This window comes from Oncorhynchus clarkii, chromosome 29 (assembly GCF_045791955.1).
Source record: "Oncorhynchus clarkii lewisi isolate Uvic-CL-2024 chromosome 29, UVic_Ocla_1.0, whole genome shotgun sequence".
Taxonomy (NCBI): domain Eukaryota; kingdom Metazoa; phylum Chordata; class Actinopteri; order Salmoniformes; family Salmonidae; genus Oncorhynchus; species Oncorhynchus clarkii.
Window position 1 is genome coordinate 20,851,727 of NC_092175.1, and position 27,159 is coordinate 20,878,885.

At 43.7% G+C, this 27,159-nt stretch overlaps 1 protein-coding gene across 4 annotated transcripts in view; it reads left to right on the top strand.

Moving 5' to 3' along the window:
- The window catches only part of LOC139387870 (regulator of G-protein signaling 3-like), a 239,518-nt gene that overhangs the window by 147,198 nt on the left and 65,161 nt on the right, over positions 1-27,159 (top strand). For all 4 annotated transcript variants that reach the window (XM_071134175.1, XM_071134177.1, XM_071134178.1 and 1 more), the window contains one exon: positions 25,220-26,110. In XM_071134175.1, coding sequence (XP_070990276.1) covers positions 25,220-26,110 — 891 coding nt within the window. The remainder of the gene's footprint in view (positions 1-25,219; positions 26,111-27,159) is intronic.

Below are 27,159 nucleotides of genomic sequence, written 5' to 3' on the forward strand. Positions count from 1 at the left end.
GAGCTTGACAGTAGCTGTTGCCAGTTGCACTGTAAGCTGAATTGGGTGAGATAAAAATAGTTTGGAAGGAAAGAAGGTGAAAGAAAGAGACAAAAAACTGAGAAAAGCTGAAAAACAGAGAGCGAGAGAATTCCTCAATCAATGCTGCGTTTGCCATGATGGCAGTAACAGTATTTCTCCTCTGATATATGGATGGTAAATTCTCTGCTGAAACACACTTTTACTGTATCCTGGAGAAAACTAGTGCTGAGGTAAAGTAAAACTGACTGCAAAGGGCTCCTATACGCAGTAATTCACCCAGGTAATCGTAATTTTCGTTCCTCTGCAAGGTCACGACGCTAACGTTGACAATCCCCCCGTTTGGCTGGCACCCAGGGTCATTGAAGGCAGTTTTTTATTTTAGTTTGTTGATGAACTTTCTCCACTTGAGCCATTAAATCCATCCAAGCCCCTTGTGAGAGACTGGGGGAGAGGACAAGAGCCGGAGGCAGTTTGCTGGCATTGTATGCAGAAGAGCTAAATTGACTTTCAGTGTTTGGTTCGTTCAAAGTTAGAGCTTGCTGGACGAATTTGCTGGCTCCTGCATTGTTTATGGGCTACATCGATTTTCACTTAATTTAAAGTAACTGCTGAGGTTGAAGACCAATTGGTGTTTTGGCTACTGTTGTTGCATTGTGTGGTTGCATTGTGTGGTTCATACAGTCATTCTAGGTATTGTTACTAAGACATTCCACATCACACACAAACAACACGCACGCACACGCACGCACGCACAGAACACACACACCATACACACAAACAACACGCACGCACACACACACACACACACACATGCACGCACGCACACACTACACATACACACCATACACACAAACAACACGCACGCACACACACATACACACGCACGCACGTACTACACACACATCATACACACCATACACACACACACCACACACACACCACAGAACACACACACGACTGTGTGTGATCACTCTCCGGCAACAACCATTTTGAACCAGCGAACACAGAGCATTACATCCAACAAGCATCTGCTGCTCAACGAGCTGCTGTCGCTCAACGAGCTGCTGTCGCTCAACGAGCTGCTGTCGCTTGTCCGGTGGAGCAGAAACAGATAGCTAGACACCTGACGGTCTCCCAGTGGAACTAAGTGCTGGGCTAAGCTACGGTTGTTTTCCGCAACACACAGGTGAGCCTCAGATAAGACCTAGTCTTCAACTCGCAAGGAGAGGTCACATCTCTTTGTGGGAAAAGAGGAAGAACATCTACATTCAATTAGAATTTGTAAATCACAACTTTAGTCTCTGCACAGTCTGGTACACAGCTCATTTTCACCCTTGTGATGGGGAAGAAAGGTGCTAAATTACCTGTCAGATCAGACAGGGTGTGAATCCCATCTGTCTCCCATCTTACACCCACGCAAAATGACACACACACACACACACACACGCACGCACGCACACACACACACACACACACACACACACCGCGGCAGCGTAGCCTAGTGGTTAGAGCATTGGACTAGTAACCGGAAGGTTGTAAGTTCAAACCCCGAGCTGAAAAGGTACAAATCTGTCGTTCTGCCCCTGAACAGGCAGTTAACCCACTGTTCCTAGGCCGTCATTGAAACTAAGAATTTGTTCTTAACTGACTTGCCTAGTTAAATAAAGGTAAAAAAAATAAAACACACACACACACACACCAGGGGTCCAGACTGGCATTTTCCCCTGGTGGCTCTAGTACTACTAACTTTTTCAGTCTCTGACTAAATGGTCAGAGACTGAAGCCCTGCGCACAGACACATTTTCTGTGTTATATATAGTGTGTTACCAGATTGTCAGAGCACTTGCTGTTTTTAGAGGTGGAGAAACCAGAAAATAACATTTCAAGAGCTATGAAATACACTATGACCATAATTTCCTTAAATCTCTTGGGTTTTTTAACTCTCCATAAGAAAGTAATTAATTAAGCATTGTACATAGCTAGCGTCATGTACTGTACAGATGTAGGATCTTTGTTTGACCAGTTTGGCACAGCAGGAAAAAATAAAGCGGTAACAGGAAATGTGAATTATTATGTGGATTATAATGAATGGATATTTTTGTAGTGGTTGATACATTTTTCATAGGGGGAAATCAAGTCTAAAATTTCAAAGTGGAAATTACAAACTTCAGAAGTCTTTTTAAATGTCAAATATACCACACATTTTAAAATACATGCAGGGAAATTCTCCTGCATCAGGGTGATCAAATTAAGAACCTACATCTGCATGTATGCACGTCTGTCTCTTTCTTTCACTCTTCTCAATTTTTCTCCCTCTCCCCTCTCTCTTTCTCACTATCCCTAATTACATCTGTGTTTCTCTCTATCCCGCTCTCTTTCAGTCTTTTGCCACCTCTCTTTATGACTCTTTATGATGTTTTGCCTGAGCAGACACTCACTCCGCTCTGTGAACATCAGTGACAGCAGGCTTCAAAGAAAGATCTATTTCTCTCTGCTTCCTCCTCTCATGTATTATTTCTTTCACCTCCTCCATCCCACTCATCCTATCTTTTCAAGGTTCTGTTTACCTGTCTCCATTAACTTCTGAATTGATCACAGTAATCTGGCAAAAGCACACACACATACACTCTCCCATCAATGTGTGAGTGTGTTATGGGGAAATAGCTAACTTCCTACAATTCTACACATTTTGCCATGGGAGAAAGAGAAAATGTGCAGCTTTATAGCTAATCTCAAGCTATTCTACACATTTTGCCATGACGCTGTGAGAAAATGTTTAATGTGGTTGTTTTAGAGCTAATTTCCTGCAATTCTAAACATATTGCCATGGGGCAGTGGCCTTTGGGGGGTTGGGAGCCCCCAAGGTGACATCCATCACGTCCTCGGATCAATTCTTCAGGCAGGCTTTAAACTTGAATCATTTATCTTTGATGGATATTGTTTCGCTTTAATTCAGTTCAAAAAGCCCTGAACTATTTATAGCTTGTCCTGTTGTTATACTGTATAATGCACTGGCATACATGGACTACATGCCCAAAAGTATGTGGACACCTGCTTGTCGAACATCTCACTCCAAAATCATGGGCATTAATATGGAGTTGGTCCCTCCCTTTGCTGCTATAACAGCCTCCAATCTTCTGGGAAGGTTTTCCACAAGATGTTGGAACATTGCTGCGGGGACTTGCTTCCATTCAGTTACAAGTGCATTAGTAAAGTTGGGTACTGAAGTTGGGCGATTAGACCTGACTCGGAGTCGGCGTTCCAATTCGTCCCAAAGGTGTTCGATGTGGTTGAGGTCAGGGCTCTGTGCAGGCCAGTTAAGTTGTTTTACACCGAACAAGATTTCCCTTCACTGGAACTAAGGGGCCTAGCACAAACCATGAAAAACAGCCCCAGACCATTATTCCGCAAGCCACCAAAATGTACATTTGGCACTATATATTGGGGCAAGTAGCGTTCTCCTGGCATCTGCCAAACCCAGATTCGTCCTTTGGACTGTCAGATGGTGAAGCGTGATTCATCAATCCAGAGAACGTGTTTCCACTGCTCCAGAGTCCAATGGTGGCAAACTTCACACCACTCCAGCCGACTCATGGCATTGCGCATGGTAATCTTAGGCTTGTGTGTGCTCGGCCACAAAAACCCATCATGAAACTCCCGACGAACAGTTCTTGTGCTGACGTTGCTTCCAGAGACAGCTTGGAACTCGGTAGTGAGTGTTGCAACTGTGGACAGACAATTTTTACATGCTACGTACCTCAGCACTCGGCGGTCCCCGTTCCGTGAGTTTGTGTGGCCTACCACTTCACGGCCGAGCCGTTGTTGCACAAAGACATTTCCACGTCACAATAACAACACTTACAGTTGACCAGAGAAGCTCTTAGCAGGGCAGAAACTTGACAAACTGACTTGTCGGAAAGGTGGAATCCTATGATGGTGCCACATTGAAAGTCACTGAGCTCTTCAGTACTGGCCATTCTACTGCCAATGTTTGTCTATGGAGATTGCATGGCTGTGTGCTCGATTTTATACACCTGTCAGCAACGGGTGTGTCTGAAATAGCCAAATCCACACATTTGAAGGGTTGTCCACATACTTTTGTATATATAGTGTATATATCAAGGATTTGTATAAAAACAAATGGACCAGGTCTTAAGACCAGATCAGCCTGATTTCCTTATTTTAATTATTCACATTCTTGAGTTAGGATAATTACACTTTCTCCGCAGAGGCCAAGCACGCAGTGCTTAGGATAATCATTTATTTAAGGAACGTGAAGACATTGTATTAACACATAAAACACATTTCACTTTGCTATGACATGGCTGTATGTGGAAAGTCTTAAGGCAACGTGTATAATGGTCCACTCGTTCTATCTTAGACTGGCAATAAAAACAAATGGGCAATAAAAAATGGACAAATATGGAGTTCAGAGGTTTTCTTCCGACAGCGATGATACGTTGTGTTTTTATAATGCTATTGTCTAGACAGGGGAAGTCGCCTTCAGTGTTTGTGTAAGCAGTTAAACTACAGCTTGAGGGAATCCAATGGCCCTTCAACCCGGATCATTTTGAAGTCATGCATGCTATAAACATATTAGATTAGCTGTACAAGAATGTGTATAGAGGTGTAGATTAAAGTGGCATTTCACTGGGATAGGACGGGAGTAAAAGCAAGTGTGTGTGTGTATTATTATTTTTTGTTCTGTGTGCCTATATATGAGCCTCATTTGATTGTGTGTGTGGGTGTCCTCTACCTATGTATGTGTCTTTCTGGTTGATAAGGTGTGGAAGCCAGGGCTCTTTTGTATCCCGGATGCCGCTCCTGTTTGATAGGCTTTGATTCACTGCTTTGATTCACGGCTGAGCTGAGGTCTAAAAATAGCTGGTGGGGCAAGAGGAAGGGAGGGAGGTAGAGGGACAGGACAGCACAGCATCATGGGTCTCCAGAGACACACCAACATATGGGTACAACATATGGGTACAGCTCCCTTCTCCCTCCTTCCTTATCAACTCATGCACCTTTCTCTTTCTCTCTAATATCAACTCTGTGTCCTCTTTCTCCTACTGTTTTCTCTCTTTCTCTCTCACCTCCCGCCCCTCCTCCAAAACTCTTCCCCTTTTCTCATCACCACCGATCAACTCGCTTCCGTCCCTCCACCTATCAACTCGCTTCCGTCCCTCCACCTATCAACTCGCTTCCGTCCCTCCACCTATCAACTCGCTTCCGTCCCTCCACCTATCAACTCGCTTCTGTCCCTCCACCTATCAACTCGCTTCCGTCCCTCCACCGATCAACTCGCTTCCGTCCCTCCACCTATCAACTCGCTTCCGTCCCTCCACATATCAACTCGCTTCCTTCCCTCCACCTATCAACTCGCTTCCTTCCCTCCACCTATCAACTCGCTTCCATCCCTCCACCTATCAACTCTCTTCCGGCCCTCCACCTATCAACTTGTTTCCATCCCTCAACCTATCAACTGTCACTTCTCTCCGTCCTCTTTCTCCCTTCGTCATTCCCTAACCCCTCACTGCTCACCTCCTTCCCTCTCTCCCCTTCCCCAGCACTAGTGTTGCACGTTGGCACCCACATTATAATCACAGAGAGAGAGAGAGAGAGAGAGAGAGAGAGAGAGAACACTGCACAACATCCAGACAGAAAGAGAGAGAGAGAGAGCACTGCACAACATCCAGACAGAAAGAGAGAGAGAGAACTGCACAACATCCAGACAGAAAGAGAGAGAGAGAGAACTGCACAACATCCAGACAGAAAGAGAGAGAGAGAACTGCACAACATCCAGACAGAAAGAGAGAGAGAGAGAACTGCACAACATCCAGACAGAAAGAGAGAGAGAGAGAGAACTGCACAACATCCAGACAGAAAGAGAGAGAGAGAGAACTGCACAACATCCAGAGAGAGAGAGAGAGAGAGAGAGAGAGAGAACACTGCACAACATCCAGACAGAAAGAGAGAGAGAGAGAGAACACTGCACAACATCCAGACAGAAAGAGAGAGAGAGAGAACTGCACAACATCCAGACAGAAAGAGAGAGAGAGAGAACTGCACAACATCCAGACAGAAAGAGAGAGAGAGAGAACTGCACAACATCCAGACAGAAAGAGAGAGAGAGAACTGCACAACATCCAGACAGAAAGAGAGAGAGAGAGAGAACTGCACAACATCCAGAGAGAAAGAAAGAGAGAGAGAGAGAGAGAACACTGCACAACATCCAGACAGAAAGAGAGAGAGAGAGAGAACACTGCACAACATCCAGACAGAAAGAGAGAGAGAGAGAACTGCACAACATCCAGACAGAAAGAGAGAGAGAGAGAACTGCACAACATCCAGACAGAAAGAGAGAGAGAGAGAACTGCACAACATCCAGACAGAAAGAGAGAGAGAGAGAACTGCACAACATCCAGACAGAAAGAGAGAGAGAGAGAACTGCACAACATCCAGACAGAAAGAGAGAGAGAGAGAACTGCACAACATCCAGACAGAAAGAGAGAGAGAGAGAACTGCACAACATCCAGACAGAAAGAGAGAGAGAGAGAGAGACAGAAAGAGAGAGAGAGAACTGCACAACATCCAGACAGAAAGAGAGAGAGAGAGAACTGCACAACATCCAGACAGAAAGAGAGAGAGAGAACTGCACAACATCCAGACAGAAAGAGAGAGAGAGAGAGAACTGCACAACATCCAGACAGAAAGAGAGAGAGAGAGAGAACTGCACAACATCCAGACAGAAAGAGAGAGAGAGAGAGAAGGGCAGACAGAAGAGAGAGGGACACACCACTAGTGTTTTTCACACCTGGATTTTCTGTCCTCTTTTGCTACTGTTCTGTGTATGTGTTTGTCCACACACCCTGCTCTGGCAGAACTCCTCTTTAACACAAACACAGGGATCCTCCTTGATCTCACACACACTCACACACACTCGGAGCATCCAGATGCCTGTCTCTAAGGTCAGGTACCGTACTCCTGCAGATGTGTGTTTTGGTAGCGTTAGCGGAGATTATTGGTATGTGGTGTGAGTGTGTTTGTAATGTGTGTGGGTGCGTGGTGCTCTGGAATGTCTCTGCATTACATTCTTTCTGCATTTTTCAGCTACTAACGTATTTCTAATGCTTTTCTGAGGCTTTCGGGACACTTCTGTTATGGTTCTCTAAATACTGTAATGGTACTCCATTAGTGTTTTCTCACTGTTTGATGTCATTAGAAATCAGATTGACCAAATTGTTCTCCAGTTGGTTTTATCGTTTCTGTTTTGGTTTCATTGTGGGTCAGGAAAATGTCATACTGTGATCTCTAAAAGTATTAGCACAGTGACAAATGTTTTGGCTCTGTACTCCAGCACTTTGGATTAGAAGTGATACAACGACTATGAGGTTAAAGTGCAGACTCTCAGCTTTAATTTGAAGGTATATTCATCCATGTCAGGGGAACTGTTAAGCAACTATAGCACTCTTTGTACATAGTTCCAACAATTTAGGGGCCCAAAAGTATTGGGACAAATTCACTTGTATGTGTATTAAAGTAGTAAAAAGTTACGTATTTGGTCCCATATTCATAGCACTACATCAAGCTTGTAACTCTATACTTTTGTTGGATGCATTTGCTGTTTGTTTTGGTTGTGCTTTAGATTATTTTGTGCCCAATAGAAATGCATGGTAAATAATGTATGAATAATGTGTCATTTTGGAGTCACTTTAATTATAAATAAGAATAGAATATGTTTCTAAACACTTGCTACCATGATTACGTATCATACTGAGTGAATCATGAATACTGATGAGAGAGAAAGTTTGACTCACAAATATCATACCCACAAGACATGCTAACCTCTCATCATTGCAATAAAAAGGGAGGTTAGCATTTCTTTTTTTTGGGGGGGGGGGGGGGTATGATATTCGTGTGTCTAACTTTCTCCTCATCATTATTCATGATTCATTCATGATTATCTAAATGTAGTCTGAAAAGAGTTGCAAGATATGTCTTGTCACATGTAATAAATACGCTCCATGGGAATAGGAATATACGGCATCCTATAGTTCTTACAGTAGCCTCCAAAAGTTCTGCACACATACATACACAGACTAACGGACGTACTCACGCACACACACGCAAACCCCATTTCGCTGGTCCCACTCACTGTCACAGTCCGGTTGCGTCGGAGCTGAGAGCGCCTCCTGTCTCCATGTGCTCTGTCATCTGCAGCTGTTGAGATGAAAAGCACCTACTGTAAGGAGAGACAGGAGAGAGGGAGATGTTCACTAAAGCACAGTTAAGTATAATTAGCAGTGAATAGACATCACAGGGGGTTCCGATCAGCTGTTTCATTCTGTTGTTCCCTGTTATACTGGAAACAGATGGGCTATTTGGTTGGGGGGTTTAGCTGGAGGTTTCTGATGTTTCTGTTTTTACCCTATGACTTGTAGAGAGAGAGAGAGAGAGAGAAAGAGAGAGAGAGAGAGAGAGAGAGAGAGAGAGAGAGAGAGAGAGAGAGAGAGAGAGAGAGAGAGAGAGAGAGATGCTTCTTTCTCACTTGGCCCTGGTATTTCTGCTTCACCGCCTGCTTGTTCTCATGTCCATCTCATAGAAGTGATCACTGGGATGTGTGTATGGGCCTCTTAATGTCTTGTCCAGGGATGGGCTGGGGGTGTTGTGCTCTAATGGGTGAGCACACACTCACACCAGGCCCTCCTCACATTTCGCAAGGCAATATGTGATTAATATGTGATTAATATGTGATTAATATGTGATGATTATGTGATGATTATGTGGTGATTATGTGATGATTATGTGATGATTATGTGATGATTATGTGATAAATATGTGATGATTATGTGATGATTCTGTGATGATTATGTGATGATTATGTGATGATTATGTGATAAATATGTGATGATTATGTGATGATTCTGTGATGATTATGTGATGATTATGTGATGATTATGTGATAAATATGTGATGATTATGTGATGAATATGTGATGATTATGTGATGATTATGTGATGATTATGCAATGATTATGTGATGATTATGTGATGATTATGTGATAAATATGTGATGATTATGTGATGAATATGTGATGATTATGTGATGATTATGTGATGATTATGTGATGATTATGTGCTAAATATGTGCTAAATATGTGATAGATATGTGATGATTATGTGATGATTATGTGATGATTATGTGATAAATATGTGATGATTATGTGATGATTATGTGATGATTATGTGATAAATATGTGATGATTATGTGATGATTCTGTGATGATTATGTGATGATTATGTGATGATTATGTGATAAATATGTGATGATTATGTGATGAATATGTGATGAATATGTGATGATTATGTGATGATTATGTGATGATTATGTGATGATTATGTGATCGCTTTATCACTCTGGTACTATTTTCATAAGTACAGTATGTGGTGAATTTAAAACTCTTAGTACAAAACTCCAAACTGGTAACACTTGTAATACAGCCAGTCTCACATCCGAAACCATTCATTGTGCATTCTTTTTGTTTGTAGACATCGATTTCCACACAACCATTTTTCATTAGGGTTCTACTTGTTCTTTTTTTTGGGGGGGGGGGGGGGGGGTTTCTCCTATGGGGACGGCCGAATAACCCTTTTAGGTTATTCTAGAACCTTTTTTTATCCTGCACCTTTTTTTCTATGAGTGTACCTCTTGAGCTGTCTGTATCCTCCTGGCTGGTGGTTATTTTGTAAAGACGTATATAGAAATATGCTTCTCTGCATCTTGGAAATTCTGGGAAAAAGATTGAAAGGAATGTGAGTCTTATTCAGTACATTTTCAGGCATGGTCTACCAACCAGTCCATCGGGCATGGTCTACCAACCAGTCCATCGGGCATGGTCTACCAACCAGTCCATCGGGCATGGTCTACCAACCAGTCCATCGGGCATGGTCTACCAACCAGTCCATCGGGCATGGTCTACCAACCAGTCCATCAGGCATGGTTTACCAACCAGTCCATCGGGCATGGTCTACCAACCAGTCCATCGGGCATGGTCTACCAACCAGTCCATCAGGCATGGTTTACCAACCAGTCCATCGGGCATGGTCTACCAACCAGTCCATCGGGCATGGTCTACCAACCAGTCCATCGGGCATGGTCTACCAACCAGTCCATCGGGCATGGTCTACCAACCAGTCCATCGGGCATGGTCTACCAACCAGTCCATCGGGCATGGTCTACCAACCAGTCCATCAGGCATGGTCTACCAACCAGTCCATCGGGCATGGTCTACCAACCAGTCCATCGGGCATGGTTTACCAACCAGTCCATCGGGCATGGTTTACCAACCAGTCCATCGGGCATGGTCTACCAACCAGTCCATCGGGCATGGTCTACCAACCAGTCCATCGGGCATGGTCTACCAACCAGTCCATCGGGCATGGTCTACCAACCAGTCCATCGGGCATGGTCTACCAACCAGTCCATCGGGCATGGTCTACCAACCAGTCCATCGGGCATGGTCTACCAACCAGTCCATCAGGCATGGTCTACCAACCAGTCCATCAGGCATGGTTTACCAACCAGTCCATCAGGCATGGTCTACCAACCAGTCCATCAGGCATGGTCTACCAACCAGTCCATCAGGCATGGTCTACCAACCAGTCCATCAGGCATGGTTTACCAACCAGTCCATCAGGCATGGTCTACCAACCAGTCCATCAGGCATGGTCTACCAACCAGTCCATCAGGCATGGTCTACCAACCAGTCCATCGGGCATGGTCTACCAACCAGTCCATCAGGCATGGTTTACCAACCAGTCCATCAGGCATGGTCTACCAACCAGTCCATCAGGCATGGTCTACCAACCAGTCCATCAGGCATGGTCTACCAACCAGTCCATCGGGCATGGTCTACCAACCAGTCCATCAGGCATGGTCTACCAACCAGTCCATCAGGCATGGTCTACCAACCAGTCCATCAGGCATGGTCTACCAACCAGTCCATCGGGCATGGTCTACCAACCAGTCCATCAGGCATGGTTTACCAACCAGTCCATCAGGCATGGTCTACCAACCAGTCCATCAGGCATGGTCTACCAACCAGTCCATCAGGCATGCCAGCTAAGATAGTTAGCTTGACTAACTACACTATCTTGATGAATAGCATGAAATGGCTTTTTGGTAGCTAGTTATGAGGTTGGGAGATTGGGAACTAGGAAAGCTAAAGACAACTCCATAACATTGCTCGGTGGCTGGTAGCATTACAGAGAAAACAAAACAACAATATATATTTTAAACAGGATGCATTTAGAATAATAGTTGTGAAAATGTCCCACAAAATTGCACAAAAGCAAAAAAAAAAAAACCCAGTATGCTTTAAATGTGTGCTGATTGTTTGAAATTGCAAGTCCTCTTTTTGTACTGCGATGATGGGTAACGATATATTGCAATGATTTAACCATGTTATGCAAAAATTGTGCAGTGAATGGTCAAATTTCCAAACCCTCGCTTAGTATGTGGGGAATTCTTGTTGCTAAAAATGTTGCAATCGCAGAATCCTGGAGGGACTGATGCACGCGCACACACACACACACACACACACACACACACACACACACACACACTTATTCCTCTCTCCAGCTCTCTTTGTCTTTCTTTATGTCCCCCTCCCTCTTCTCTGTTTCTTGTGTCTGCTGGATGGGAGTCTCCCTATTAGTCCCCCAGTGCATTCTCTCCTTCTCTCCGTTCAGCTTGGCAACAGAGACGCAGTTACTGCACTCTAACTCACACTGACGGACGCACACACCCATATCACACACACCCACACCACTGGCCATTTGACTGAGAGGAGACTGGGCCACTTTACCAGGGATATGAAGGAGGAGCGTTTGCCTCTGTTTGTTGGACTATAAACTGGGGATCTCTCACCACAGGCGAACTCTATAAAGACATACTATCTCCATAGTGATAGACCCACCCACACACTCTATAGGTGAGTTTCTAGCTTTTAATAGATAGAGGGAATTGTGTATTTATAAGGTAGCCTAACGTTGAATGCATGGGGGGTTGTTTTTGATGGTTTTGTTGATGTTGCTGGTATTCTTTGTTTTAGGAAGATAGGAGGGTTTTTTATTTTTGGTACTAAAGGAAATAATGCAAGAAAGAGAGGTGAGCAGAGAAAAGGAAATCAACGCAGGTTCTTGGTCTGTCACCTCAGGTTCGGATAACCTGCATTTTATTATCTACTTTTAGGAAGTTTGGTTTTGTCTGTGTTCTCTCTCTTTTCTTTTGTTTCTTTTGAAAAAATGTCATAATAAGTTGCTAAAATACAGACATTTCCAATCAGCTCGTATGCCGATAGATAAATCAGGTTTTAGCTTGGTGTGGCCTTCTCTGTACTGTCATCGGAGTCCGTAAATCATAGAAGTCATTGCGTCATCTGCATCGTCTCATCGCTGCAAGAGGATCGTCATGAGCTCACATGAGTTCACAGCTCTGACTGTGCAAATCCAGCCACGGTTCTCCTTGACAGAAAGATCATGGAGAAAGAGAGAGAACAGAGAGATGGGAGAGGGAAAAACAAGGAACACACTAGGGAGAAATTATATTTTTGCCTTTTTAAAGCAGACCTGAACTCAAAAACCAACTTCTGTCATTGAAAACAGCATATGTAACATCGATATTAGCCAGAAACATTTATTCCAGTACCAAAATTGATAAAAAAATGCAAGTAAGTACATTTTCGTCATTTATCTGATTACCGGCTGGTCAAACAAACAGAGGTTTGTGAAATTTCTGTACAAGAGTTCACCATGACTTATCTCCCGAGGGCTCCCGAATGGTGCAACGGTCTAAGGCACTAAATCTCAGTGCTAGAAGAGTCACTACAGACACCGTGGTCGAATCCAGGCTGTATCACAACCGGCCGTGATTGGGAGTCCCATTGGGTGGCACACAATTGGCCCAGCGCCGTCCGGGTTTGGCTGGATTAGGCCGTCATTGTAAATAAGAATTTGTTGCCTAGTTAAATAAAGGTCTAATAAATAAATCTGATGGTTGGGTTTTGATTTCGACAATGCCCACTTACCCACTAACATGGGATTAGCATCTGTGGTGATTGAGGTCTATCCAATCATATGGCAGAACACACAGACAGTGAGACAGACCTGCCCAGCTGTTTACCGGATTGGACGTTGTTTACGTAAGACTTTAGAGAAACTGCACCTTAGCTCGATGTAAAATTGATAGACTAAAACCTCCTCGTTCAAACTTTCAAATGAATTACAGATATTTTGATCTTAGATTCATTCGGACTATTTTGAGGAAGTCCTTTGGTGCCTCATGGAGGACAAATATCAGTAACTACCACATCGAACCACAACCCCAAGAATGAAATCTTGTTTTCCTTAATGAGCGACAAAAAAACACTTTCAGAATCGGTGCGTTCAGTCGCTCTATAAGACCTCACTGGCTAGTGTGAGTGTGTGCACACCGTGCGCATGAGCAACCATTGATCACACACCCTCTGTCAACAGTTTAGCAGTGTATCGACCTATAGAGGACAGGAATAGTCAGTCACGAGGAACGTCTGTCAACATGTTTGTTGTGTGTTTCGATGAGGAGAGGGCGAGGGCCAGTTTACACGTATGTCTATTGAGAGAGAGGGAAGGAGGGTTGGGGTTGATAGAGGCTGTGGCCAAAATTCTGTTTTTGAAGAGTATACGCTGTATACTAACCATACTGCACACTCTTTGGAACACAGGTATGTAAAAACATATGCAGTATGCAACACATAAACATACCAGGCTCATCCATACTGCAAATTAGGTTGTTCCTCAACATTCATTCATTTGGTACAGTGTTATCTGTCACCTTATCTGATTATCAGCTGTTGCCAAACAATTGGGTCTGAAAAGACTATTCACTTCCTAAATGTGGTGCAGCAAATTCATGCTAGATGAAAAGTTGAAACGAGTATGACATCGCGGCATTTAAAGCTTATTACATTTTCCAAATGTTTCACATACTGTAACACTTTCTATTTTCTCATACCCCTTAAGCCTACTATGTAGGACGCAAGTATGGGTAATCTGACACGGCCATAGAGATGGAGAAATACAGTACGCTTGTAACGTCGAGCATTGTCACGTCACACACACAATCCATTCGTAAACAAATTTAACGATGGATATAGATATGGAAACATATATGAGGACACAAAATAAGAGAGGAAGAAGCACAAAGCGAGAGAGAGGGCAGAGAAAAAGACGAGACACACAGCCAGATAGGGTGTTAATGAAATTGGGTCTGTCGTGTGGGGCATTATTACCTCTGCAGCGTTATCCATCAACCTTAACTCCACCTCTCCCCTAAGTCTCCTCCCTTCATCTCCCTCTGTCTCCCCCTGTCCTCTGTCCTTCTCGATCAATATCAATGAACACTGCACCCCCGTCTCTCTCTCTCCCCCTCTTCTTCATTCTGGCTGGTGTCATTGTGTAATGTGGCTGTGGAGGGGAATATCAGTGGTCTTTACTTACGAACGCACACTGCGGCTAAAGGAGGCTATCTAGGCAGCGTTGTTGGGTGGAGGTGATTTGTCAGTGTGTCCCTTACAGTCGCAGCCACGGGTTCTCAGATCCTCAAAAGGTTCTACAGCTGCAACATCGAGAGCATCCTGACTGGTTGCATCACTGCCTGGTACGGCAACTGCTCAGCCTCCGACCACAAGGCACTACAGAGGTAGTGCGTGCGGCCCAATACATCACTGAGGCTAAGCTGCCTGCCATCCAGGACCTCTACACCAGGCGGTGTCAGAGGAAGGCCCTAAAAATTGTCATAGACCCCAGCCACCCCAGTGGACCCCACCCCATAGTTCTCTCTACTACCGCATGGCAAGCGGTACCGGAGCACCAAGTCTAGGACCAAAAGGCTTCTCAACAGCATGTACATACTACATGTACATACTACCTCAATTAGCCTGACTAACTGGTGCCTGTATATAGCCTCGCTACTGTATATAGCCTCACTACTGTATAAAGGCTCGCTACTGTATATAGGCTCGCTACAGTATATAGCCTCGCTACTGTATATAGGCTCACTACTGTATGTAGCCTCGCTACTGTATATAGCCTCGCTACTGTATATAGGCTCGCTACTGTATATAGCCTCGCTACTGTATATAGCCTCGCTACTGTATATAGCCTCGCTACTGTATATAGGCTCGCTACTGTATATAGCCTCGCTACTGTATATAGCCTCGCTACTGTATATAGGCTCGCTACTGTATATAGGCTCGCTTCTATATATAAGCTCGCTACTGTATATAGCCTCACTACTGTATATAGGCTCGCTACTGTATATAGGCTCGCTTCTATATATAAGCTCGCTACTGTATATAGCCTCGCTACTGTATATAGGCTCGCTACTGTATATAGCCTCGCTACTGTATATAGGCTCGCTACTGTATATTGCCTCGCTACTGTATATAGCCTCTACTGTATATAACCTCACTACTGTATATAGACTCGCTACTGTATATAGCCTCGCTACTGTATATAGTCTCACTACTGCATATAGCCTCTCTACTGTTATAGTCTCACTACTGTATATAACCTCGCTACTGTTATAGTCTTGCTACTGTATATAGCCTCGCTACTGTTATAGTCTTGCTACTGTATATAGCCTCGCTACTGTTATAGTCTTACTACTGTATATAGTCTCACTACTGTTATAGCCTCGCTACTGTATATAGACTCTCTACTGTTATAGTCTCACTACTGTATATAGCCTCTCTACTGTTATAGTCTCACTACTGTATATAGCCTCTCTACTGTTATAGTCTTACTACTGTATATAGCCTCTCTACTGTTATAGTCTCACTACTGTATATAGCCTCTCTACTGTTATAGTCTCACTACTGTATATAGCCTCTCTACTGTTATAGTCTCACTACTGTATATAGCCTCTTTACTGTTATAGTCTCACTACTGTATATAGCCTCTCTACTGGTATAGTCTCACTACTGTATATAGCCTCTCTACTGTTATAGTCTTACTACTGTATATAGCCTCTCTACTGTTATAGTCTCACTACTGTATGTAGCCTCTCTACTGTTATAGTCTCACTACTGTATATAGCCTCTCTACTGTTATAGTCTCACTACTGTATATAGCCTCTCTACTGTTATAGTCTTACTACTGTATATAGCCCCTCTACTGTTATAGTCTTACTACTGTATTTTGCCTCTCTACTGTTATAGTCTCACTACTGTATATAGACTCGCTACTGTATATAGCCTCGCTACTGTATATAGCCTCTCTACTGTTATAGTCTTACAACTGTATATAGCCTCTCTACTGTTATAGTCTCACTACTGTATATAGCCTCCTCTCTACTGTTATAGTCTCACTACTGTATATAGCTCTACTGTATATAGCTGTTATAGTCTTACTACTGTATATAGCCCCTCTGTATATAGCCTCGCTCACTGTATATAGTCTGTATATAGCTACTGTAGATAGCCTCTCTACTGTTATAGTCTTACAACTGTATGTAGCCTCTCTACTGTTATGGTCTCACTACTGTATATAGACTCGCTACTGTATATAGCCTCGCTACTGTATATAGCCTCTCTACTGTTATAGTCTCACTACTGTATATAGACTCGCTACTGTATATAGCCTCGCTACTGTACTATAGTCTCACTTCTGTATATAGCCTCTCTACTGTATATAGTATATAGCCTCTCTACTGTTATAGTCTCACTACTGTATATAGCCTCTCTACTGTTATAGTCTCACTACTGTATATAGCCCCTCTACTGTTATAGTCTCACTACTGTATATAGCCTCTCTACTCTTATAGTCTCACTACTGTATGTAGCCTCTCTCACTACTGTATATAGCCTCTCTACTGTTATAGTCTCACTACTGTATATAGCCCCTCTACTGTTATAGTCTCACTACTGTATATAGCCTCTCTACTGTTATAGTCTCACTACTGTATATAGCCTCTCTACTGTTATAGTCTCACTACTGTATATAGCCTCTCTACTGTTATAGTCTCAATACTGTATATAGCCTCTCTACTGTTATAGTCTCACTACTGTATATAGCTCTCTGTATATAGCCTACTGTTATAGTCTTACAACTGTATATAGCCTCTCTACTGTTATAGTCTCACTACTGTATATAGCCTCGCTACTGTATATAGCCTCGCTATATAGCCTCTCTACTGTTATAGTCTCTACTGTTATAGTCTCACTACTGTATATAGACTCGCTACTGTATATAGCCTCGCTACTGTATATAGCCTCTCTACTGTTATAGTCTCACTTCTGTATATAGCCTCTCTACTGTTATAGTCTCACTACTGTATATAGCCTCTCTACTGTTATAGTCTCACTACTGTATATAGCCTCTCTGTTACTGTATATAGTCTCACTGTTACTGTATATAGCCTCTCTACTACTGTATATAGTCTCACTATAGTCTGTATATAGCCTCTCTACTGTTATAGTCTCACTACTGTATATAGCCTCTCTACTGTTATAGTCTCACTACTGTATATAGCCTCTCTACTGTTATAGTCTCACTACTGTATATAGCCTCTCTACTGTTATAGTCTCACTACTGTATATAGCCTCTCTACTGTTATAGTCTCACTACTGTATATAGCCCCTCTACTGTTATAGTCTTACTACTGTATATAGCCTCTCTACTGTTATAGTCTCACTACTGTATATAGCCTCTCTACTGTTATAGTCTCACTACTGTATATAGCCTCACTACTGTTATAGTCTCACTACTGTATATAGCCTCTCTACTGTTATAGTCTTACTACTGTATAAAGCCTCTCTACTGTTATAGTCTCACTACTGTATATAGCCTCTCTACTGTTATAGTCTTACTACTGTATATAACCTCTCTACTGTTATAGTCTCACTACTGTATATAGCCTCTCTACTGTTATAGTCTCACTACTGTATATAGCCTCTCTACTGTTATAGTCTCACTACTGTATATAGCCTCTCTACTGTTATAGTCTCACTACTGTATATAGCCTCTCTACTGTTATAGTCTCACTACTGTATATAGCCTCTCTACTGTTATAGTCTCAATACTGTATATAACCTCTCTACTGTTATAGTACTGTATATAGCCTCTCTACTGTTATAGTACTGTATATAGCCTCTCTACTGTTATAGTACTGTATATAGCCTCTCTACTGTTATAGTACTGTATATAGCCTCTCTACTGTTATAGTACTGTATATAGCCTCTCTACTGTTATAGTACTGTATATAGCCTCTCTACTGTTATAGTACTGTATATAGCCTCTCTCTGTTATAGTCTCACTACTGTATATAGCCTCTCTACTGTTATAGTCTTACTACTGTATATAACCTCTCTACTGTTATAGTCTCACTACTGTATATAACCTCTCTACTGTTATAGTCTCACTACTGTATATAGCCTCTCTACTGTTATAGTACTGTATATAACCTCTCTACTGTTATAGTACTGTATGTAGCTTCGCTACTGTTTTTTTTCACTGTCTTTTTACTGTTGTATTTATTTATTTACTTATCTATTGTTCACCTAATACCTTTTTTGCACTGTTGGTGAATACAGGTGAATACACCTGTTGTATTTGGCACATGTGACAAATTAACTTTGATTTGATTTTCTGCAGTGGTCACACCGACTTTGCAGGGGATGTCACACAGCTAGCCAGCTAGCCCCGTAATCACGTCACTGATATTTTCCCTCTGACCTTCTGCTGGGATTGATAGTGTCTTTGAACATGACCCTTGACCCCCATTATAAAAGATGACTCTGTAAGGCATCATAGTACGGGGACACAGAGCGTTGACCCCCATTATAAAAGATGACTCTGTAAGGCATCATAGTACGGGGACACAGAGCGTTGAAGTGGCATTTTTTCATTACTCTTCAATGTTTCATGACCTCATCCAGGAAGGAGACGAGGCGGAGGTTGGTGTGAAAAATAGGTCTCTTGTTGTGCTGAAATATTAATGAAAATAGACTTGCTTTTAATAAATCTTTTTCCCGATGCCCCCAGGTCCCCTAAAGTGACTAATATTGTGTCGCTCCGCGCACCGCTGTTTTCCTGTAATATTGCTGTAATAATTCCCCCCATGTCACATAATGGTGTTGTATATGCTGTTCTATACCTTCACTTTCTCTTAGCAAAGGGCACGACACCCCCAGGGAAAAGGAAATCTAATCAACTGTATACCCTGCTCCTAGATCTTAATAATAATATAGCTGCCAGAGTAACACGTATTGTTGAGTAATAACTGAGGTACAAGACAAGAGTCCGCACATTTAGAGATAGGAGTAGTAATAAACATATCGAGGAGAGTTGTGAATCTCCTCCTATATGCTAGAGAACGTTCAGTCTGTTTATCGCTCAATGAATATGAGAGGTTTTATGGGAACACTTTCCCGTTTTGTCATCCTGTTGTTTTTGCGCTACTTTTCTTTCTGACCATTCCTCTTCTCCGTTGTTTTGATCTTTTGTTTGATCACAGGGCCATTGATACCTCATCCCTCTCTCCTTGGAGCGAGGGATAGGCGGAGGAGGGTGGCCATGCATGTCATTGTGGCCAGTCAGCATTGACAATCTATTGCCTAGCCCTTCCTCAACTAATATTGAAGTGCAACAAGATCTCAGGGTTTGACTTGAGTATTCAACAGTTGAAAAAGAGGGAGAACAGGGACCTGGACGAACGCCGTAGCTCTCCAGTGGACTGGTTGGATAGTAAGCAATCATGCTCACCCACAAATATATTCTCACAATGTGGTGTCCTAAAATGATGTCATAGGAAAGCGTCATCCTGTCATCCTTTTTGCAAAAAGTTATGGTTCTACCAATTGAAGATTATGTCAATTGGCTATGCTCCCAGCAGGCATTGAGGTGCCAATGGGAAAATATGTCAACCTCTTGATGCTTATGTGAATACATCACATTCAATGGGAAAAGATGAGTGTCAACCAATTGATGAATGTGTCAATACATTGCATTCAATGGGAAAAGGTGGGTGTCACAGGGTTGAATGCCAACACATTCCCAGTCAATGGGAAAAGATTTCAACCAATTGATGCTTATGTCAATACATTCCAGTCAAAAAGATGATAGGATGAGACACACACAGACAGACCTATCTCTCATCCCCTCTCTCCTCTGTTTCACTCTTCTCTCCCTCCTTCCCTCCCTCAGTCTCTTTCTCTCTACCTCTTTATACCCCCTCATCTTTCTCCCTTCCCCTTCTTTCTCCCCTACACCCTCTCTCTGTCTCCCTCCCTCTCTTCTCTATCTCTTTCTCCCTCCTATCTCCCTCCTCTCTCCCTTTATCTCTCTCTCTCTCTCTTTCCCCTCCCTCTACCCCTCCCTCGTTTACCCTCTCTCTCCTCCACGTCCTCTCATCTCTCTCCTCCTCACTCTCCTCTCTCTCACCTCTGTCTGTCGACTTTCTCTCTCCTTCACCCTCTCCTTTTCTCTCCCCCTTCTCTCTCCCTCCTCCCTCTCCATTCTCTCTCCCTCCTTCTTTCTGTCCCTCCCCTCTTCTCATCTCTCTCATCTCCATTCTAGAGAGGATGGAAGACGGTGTTTTTGTGTAACTGCAGAGAGAGGGTCTCATCTTCCCGTAAAGGGGTCATATTAGTGTGTAGCCCAAACAGTTTGGACGCTGCAGACATAAGTTGGCACATTGGCGGTGCCGACATCAGATGAGTCCCGTATAGCTTATGGGGCCGTAGAGCAAAACACAGAACAACATCATGTTCGTGCGAGTCACATTCTTCCATAGAGGGGTCATATTAACAGACGTTTTTGTGAGAAGACTGATTTTATGGATGTTTCCTGGTCTGACAAACACAGCTGAGGCTGGTCACCTTCCACCGCAGATGAGAAAGGCTGACATTGGTGGTGCCTGTGGATTGAGATGCAGCCCATACAAAAAACAGATATCTCTAGATTTCAGGAGCTTCATAGGATTTTTTTTACAATTATACTTAATAGATTTCTGTGGGGGGTCAGAGATCGACTCTAGAGGTTTTTAACGTACAAATCTGATGCAGAGCTGTGTGTGTGCATGTGTATGTGTGGTATGGAGATGAATCCCCTCTTAGTGATCTCTCAGACAGCCACTAATATGCTCTCTAATTCATGCGTGTTAACCACCTGCCAGCCCCATTCAGAGGGACGTGAGGACATGAGTGGATTATCTAGACACAACTCCCTCAGAGAAAGGTGACCAAAGGGACATTGGGTTTATTGACATAATAGCAACCCCAATTCTCAGAGATGTGACAGACGAGGACATGGGTGTATTGACATAAGAGGACATACTGTTCCATATCAGTCTCCCCCTCTATGTCTGGTTTGCGAGGTCCTTTAGGCTCAGTTACAGGTAGACCTCCACAGAAGTGAGGCTCCTCTGTGACAGAGTCAAGTGAGTTGAAGTTTATGCCCAACATAAAACCAGGTCTTGTTCAAATACTTTGAAAGTGCATCCTCCTTTCCTTGAATGCAATCACTCATTGAATCTAACATGACTGGTTGGTTGGAAGCTGATCAATGGAACCCGTTTTGTATTGTATTTAAGCGAGGTTGAGGAGGGATGTTGCCACTCATCTGTAAGAAAGCAGGAATGTTGTCCTTAAGTCATTTTGCCACAACTTTGGAAGTATGCTTGTTGTCATTGTCCATTTGGAAGACCCACCTTGTGAAGACTTACAGAAAACGTTTGACCTCTGTCATTGCCAACAAAGGGTATATAACAAAGTATTGAGATAAACTTTTGTTATTGACCAAATACTTATTTTCCACCATAATTTGCAAATAAATAATTTAAAAATCCTACAATGTGATTTTCTGGATTTTTTCCCCTCATTTTGTCTGTCATAGTTGAAGTGTACCTATGATGAAAATTACAGGCCTCTCTCATCTTTTTAAGTGGGAGAACTTGCACAATTGGTGGCTGACTAAATTGTTTTTTGTCCCACTGTATGTGTGTTTCCTGTCCTCTCTGAGGTCACCAAATGAAACACACTTGTCATACCTGCCCCTTAAGTGTTCATGGACCATTCCCACCTTCTCACAAGTGGACATATTGTTTCATTTTCCCATTTTGGGGATTTAGGAATTCGGCCACGTGAAATCCTTGGTTCACTCTGTGGTCTCTCTCTCTGCATGAAAAGGGGGAGAAAGTCTCTGCCAGGAATTTACTACCTGAGATATCAGAACCTGGGTGTAGGAGAGAGTGAGAGAGGGGGAAACCACAATCTACACCCAGAAAGGGCCACGTCATGACAGTTCAGTGCTTCTTCTTTCATCCTAGGGATAAGGATGAGAGAGACAAAAAATAGAGGGGGAGTGACAGCAACAGACAGAGACACAGAGCGAGGGATCATTTGTAATTGAAGAAGGGTCTAATGGTTCTGTTTTGTTCTCTCAAACTGCCCTGGGCTTCTATGATAGAAGGAAGAAGCAGCCCCAGCTAAGTGTTTCTCAACACAATTCTTTTGACTGTCCTTTATATTCCTGCTCTCCCTCTCCGCTCCTATTTTCTTCTGCTACTTTCTTTTCTCTCTTTCTTGCCCTACTCCTCCTCTCTTCCGCTGGGCTCTCATCATCCACCCATCCCATCTCATGTTTCCATTTAGCTCATGTGATGCTACACCGGGAGAGTAATGAGGGTGGAGCTAGTGGTCTGATAGCATAACGTTAATCATTGATGACCTACCTGTGCTCCGCTCTTCTCCTCCCCTCCCCTCTCCTCCCCAGTCCTCTCCTCAGAAACACAGAGAGCTTTTAGCCCGTCAAGGGTCTCTTTCATCCTCCTCTCTCAATACTCTCAACCTCTGTCCTCAGATCAGCCACGGGAGAGAAAGAGAGAGTAAGACTTCTTAGCCAACGGCCACAGAAGCACATGACAGTGCTGGACAAAGCTGAAATTAATTAGGCTGAGTTGTGTTTTTGTGATTGAGTGTTTCGACCATTCTTTTTTCACTGGATATGTAGTGTGTGTCTGACAGGACAGGTGGCTCCTTTGTGTCTCCTGCCATTTCTCCACTGCAGAGGGAGGGAGAGAGTGTGTGTGTGTGTAAAAGAGAGACAGAGAGAGATACTGATAAAAAGAGAGTGTGTCTGTACATGCGTGTTATGCACGTGAGTGAGGACCCAAAAGTGGTTTAACAAAAACAGAGTCCTTTAATGTCAAAACACAGGGAAGACATAGATCCTCTTCAGATGTATATAATGGCAAAATAGACAACCCGCAGAGAGGGCGATGAATGAATCATAAAGTCCTTCTGATATTCACAGAAGAGTCCCCCTTCTAGCAGCAGAGGAGAATAGCTGGGTTAGAGTCCCCTTCTTAGCAGCAGAGGAGAATAGCTGGGTTAGCGGCGACAGACTGCTGGTCTCTCTGGGTAGGCGCGGGTCGTAGAGGACAGAGGTACCTGATCACACGTAGCATCAGATGAACAGGCAGATTCCGACAGGACGGGACAAGGGTGAAGCAAACGAGACGATAGTTTGGTTCTGGCATGAGAAACTCAAACGAGAATCTGACAAAGACAGAAGCAGGAACAGAGAGAGAAATAGAGACCTAATCAGAGGGAAAAAAGGAACAGGTGGGAAAAGGGTGAACGAGGTAGTTTAGAGAAGATGAGGAACAGCTGGGAGAAGGAGAGGAAGAGAAGGTAACCTAATACGACCAGCAGAGGGAGACGAAGTGAAGAGAAAGAACAGGAACAAGACATAATATGACAATACATGACAATGCGTCTGCGTTTACGCATTTACCATGGTCTTACAGAAGTTTACAATCAAACCTTGTATCATTCTATCTATTTAAAATCTCAGCTTTAATTTTTCAACCATATAATGCATACAAATGCAGTATTTGGTGTTTAAAACATGACAGGGTCAGAGCAGGGACTATTACGATTACTCTCAGAATTGTGGATTGTATTTTCCCTTGACATCCAATCTGATAATGCCCTCACTTTTCCTTGCCATCTATTGGTCTTTCTCTCTCTCACCCCTCTGGGTCAAAGGAGGGAAGAGAGAGAGAGGAGAGAGGAGAGAGGAGAGAGGAGAGAGTGAAAGATTATGTACTAAGCTGCCCTGTCTCTTATAGAAGTGTGTCTCTTATAGAAGTGCAATTCACTGTAAAAATAGCAGCCCCCGTCATCATCAGTCTGTAGCTGGTGAACTGTACAATGAGGCCCTCTCTCAGCAATTGAAAGCCTACCATCACAGTGTGTTTCAGAGTGTCTTTCTTCTTCTTGTCTTTCTTCATTTCATGTGGCTTCTCTTTCCTGCCTAAAGTCAACAATTCTCCACATACACCCAGAATCACTGGCTTCACCTTTACCAGGACGTTGTTGATAGTTGGTACTGAGCCATTAGTTTCTTAGGCATGTAACGCACTTCACAGGTCAATAGGATAGGAATGGATTGCTGTCAATAGGACAGGATTGAGATGCGGCCTGGTCTGGGTATAGGCTTGTTTCTCTATTGATCGGACAATGTGGGACGTGTCTTAATAGCTTTTTAGTGATTGGGAGCATTTCAGCAGGGCTCTGGTTGACTGGCGCAGCAGGGCTCTGGTTGACTGTCGATGGGTTTCTTTGATGGTTTTGTCTTCTCCTTATTTGACATGTTTAATGGAGGCAATTCAGATGTGGATGCCTTGAATCGTCAGTAGTGAAGGGCATTGCACCAAAACTGAATTAGCTGAGGCGACACATTTTTGCTTTAGCCCAACACTAATAAATGTGATATGTTCTACTATCTCTGTCTCTGTCTCTGTGTCTCTCTGTGTCTGTGTGTCTGTGTGTCTCTGTCTCTGTCTCTGTCTCTCTGTGTCTGTGTGTCTCTGTGTCTCTGTCCTCTACCTATGTGTGTGTCTTTGTGGTTGATAAGGTGTGGAAGACAAGTCACTTTTGGATCCCGCTCCTGTTAGGTTTTGATTCACTGAAAAAAAGTTGCAGGTGGGGCAAGAGGGAGATAGGAAGGAAGGGAGGTAGCGGGACGGGACTGCATAGCATCATGGGTCTCCAGAGACTCATGCTCATTTCTTTCTCTTTCTCCTTCATTCTCTCTCGCTCTCGCTCTCTCTCTCTCTCTCTCTCTCTCTCTCTCTCTCTCGCTTTCTCTGTCTCCAGATGCTTGAGCCCAAAGTGGACACCCCTCCATGTGAGCTGGGAGTAGGCCTATCCCTGCCACGGGGCTCTGAAGAGGACCTCCTTTACCCCTACCCTTCTAGCCCCTCACTGCCCCTGACTCTGGGCAGCCCACAACCCTCTGAGCCCCTCACGCCCCTGGAGGAGGTCTGTACCCCGCTGGGTGACGAAGAGGAGCACAAGGTGCCCCCCACCCCGCCCCCATCCACCGAGGGAGAAGACTGCAAGAGCATGGAGGGCACCGAGCCCGAGATCTGGAGGGATAGAGAGGAGGAGGTGGAGGAGGAGGAGGAGGAGAGGAAGGGTGAGGAGGAAGGAGAGATGGAGGAGGGTGGGGAAAGAGAGGCAATTCCCTCAGCGACGGATGACGAGGCCCCGTCAGACCCCCCCGACACCAACGCCCCCCCCTCCTCCTCCTCCTCCTTCATCATTCCCGAACTCCGCCTAGACCGCTCCTTCAGCGCCGATGCTCTCTCCTCGCCCAACACCGACGAAGAGTACAACGAGGATGATGAAGATGATGAAGAAGAAGATGATGATGATGATTATGATGAAGAAGATGACAGCGATGATGCCTACCCAGAGCGCCGCGACAGTAAGCGCCGCAGTATGGTGGAGGGTTCTGCCTGCGAGAAGCATGGCGGCCGGCTGAGCGTCCAGAACTCACTGCGGCGCCGCACGCATAGCGAGGGCAGTCTGCTACAGGACCCACGCTCTACCTGCTTCACCTCAGACAACACCATCAATTGCCTGGACGCGAGCCACGGACACAAGGGGGGCTGGTCGCTGCCCTCGCCCAAGACCCTGAAGAAGGAGCTGACCAAGAACGGAGGCTCCATGCACCAGCTCTGCATGCTTTTCTCTGGCAGGAAGGTCAGTACAGAACCATGCTCATACACACACACATAAACACATACACCAACACACGCACACACACACGCATTCAAATGCATGCATAGACACACACATACAGACTCACACACACATAAACACACAGATGCGCACACGTTTTAAAATCTTGGGTCGATATAACACTGATCAAGTATTCACTGTAAATAGTTTTATCATGAGTCTTTTTGTATGTTCTGTTATACCATGTATGGCTTAGTTTGTCATACGATGGGTTTATAGGGAAGACTACCTGTTTCCATTTTAGAGATTGGGCGCCACCCAGTGGTGAAAATGAGAACTTCAACTATAGAAAATCTCATTATAGTTGAGTTTGCAGTATTCAACTTTGTCCACTAGAGGGCAAGCAGTGTCTGGTTCTCTTATTCAATAAAAGCACAGGAGCATAACCTCATCACAACAATGATACATACACAAGCTGTATTATTCCATGTGACAGCCCTAATGTTTTTTGGGTTTTACAATCCTTGTGGGGATCAGAAGTCCTCACAAGAATATTAAAACAAGGAAAATTCAGACAGTCCCCATAAGGAAAAAGGCTATTTTAGGCCAGGGGGTTAGGTTTAGGGTTACAATTAGGGTTAGGGGTTACAATTAAGGTTAGGGGTTAGCGTTAGGGTTCGGATTAAAGCGCAGACATACCAGTACGATTGTCAAACATTTGCCTGCCGACGGACAGTACTTAGTGCCTCTGAACAGAGTGTTGGCAGTCAATATCTTATGATGTAGATTCCAGGTTGGCTAGCTAGCTAATGTTTTTAAAAAAAAATCTTTAGGGGGTGGATCAGCTTTAGTATTGCGGAAATTTTGAAGCTTCCATCAATGTAATTGTCTGCATCATTTCCAATCCCCAAAATATTTTTGGGGTAAATATATATATTTATATACATACATACACATACCCACATATATATACAAATACACATACACACATATAAATATATATATACACATACACATATATATACATACATACACCGTTGAAGTTGTAAGTTTACATACACCTTAGCCAA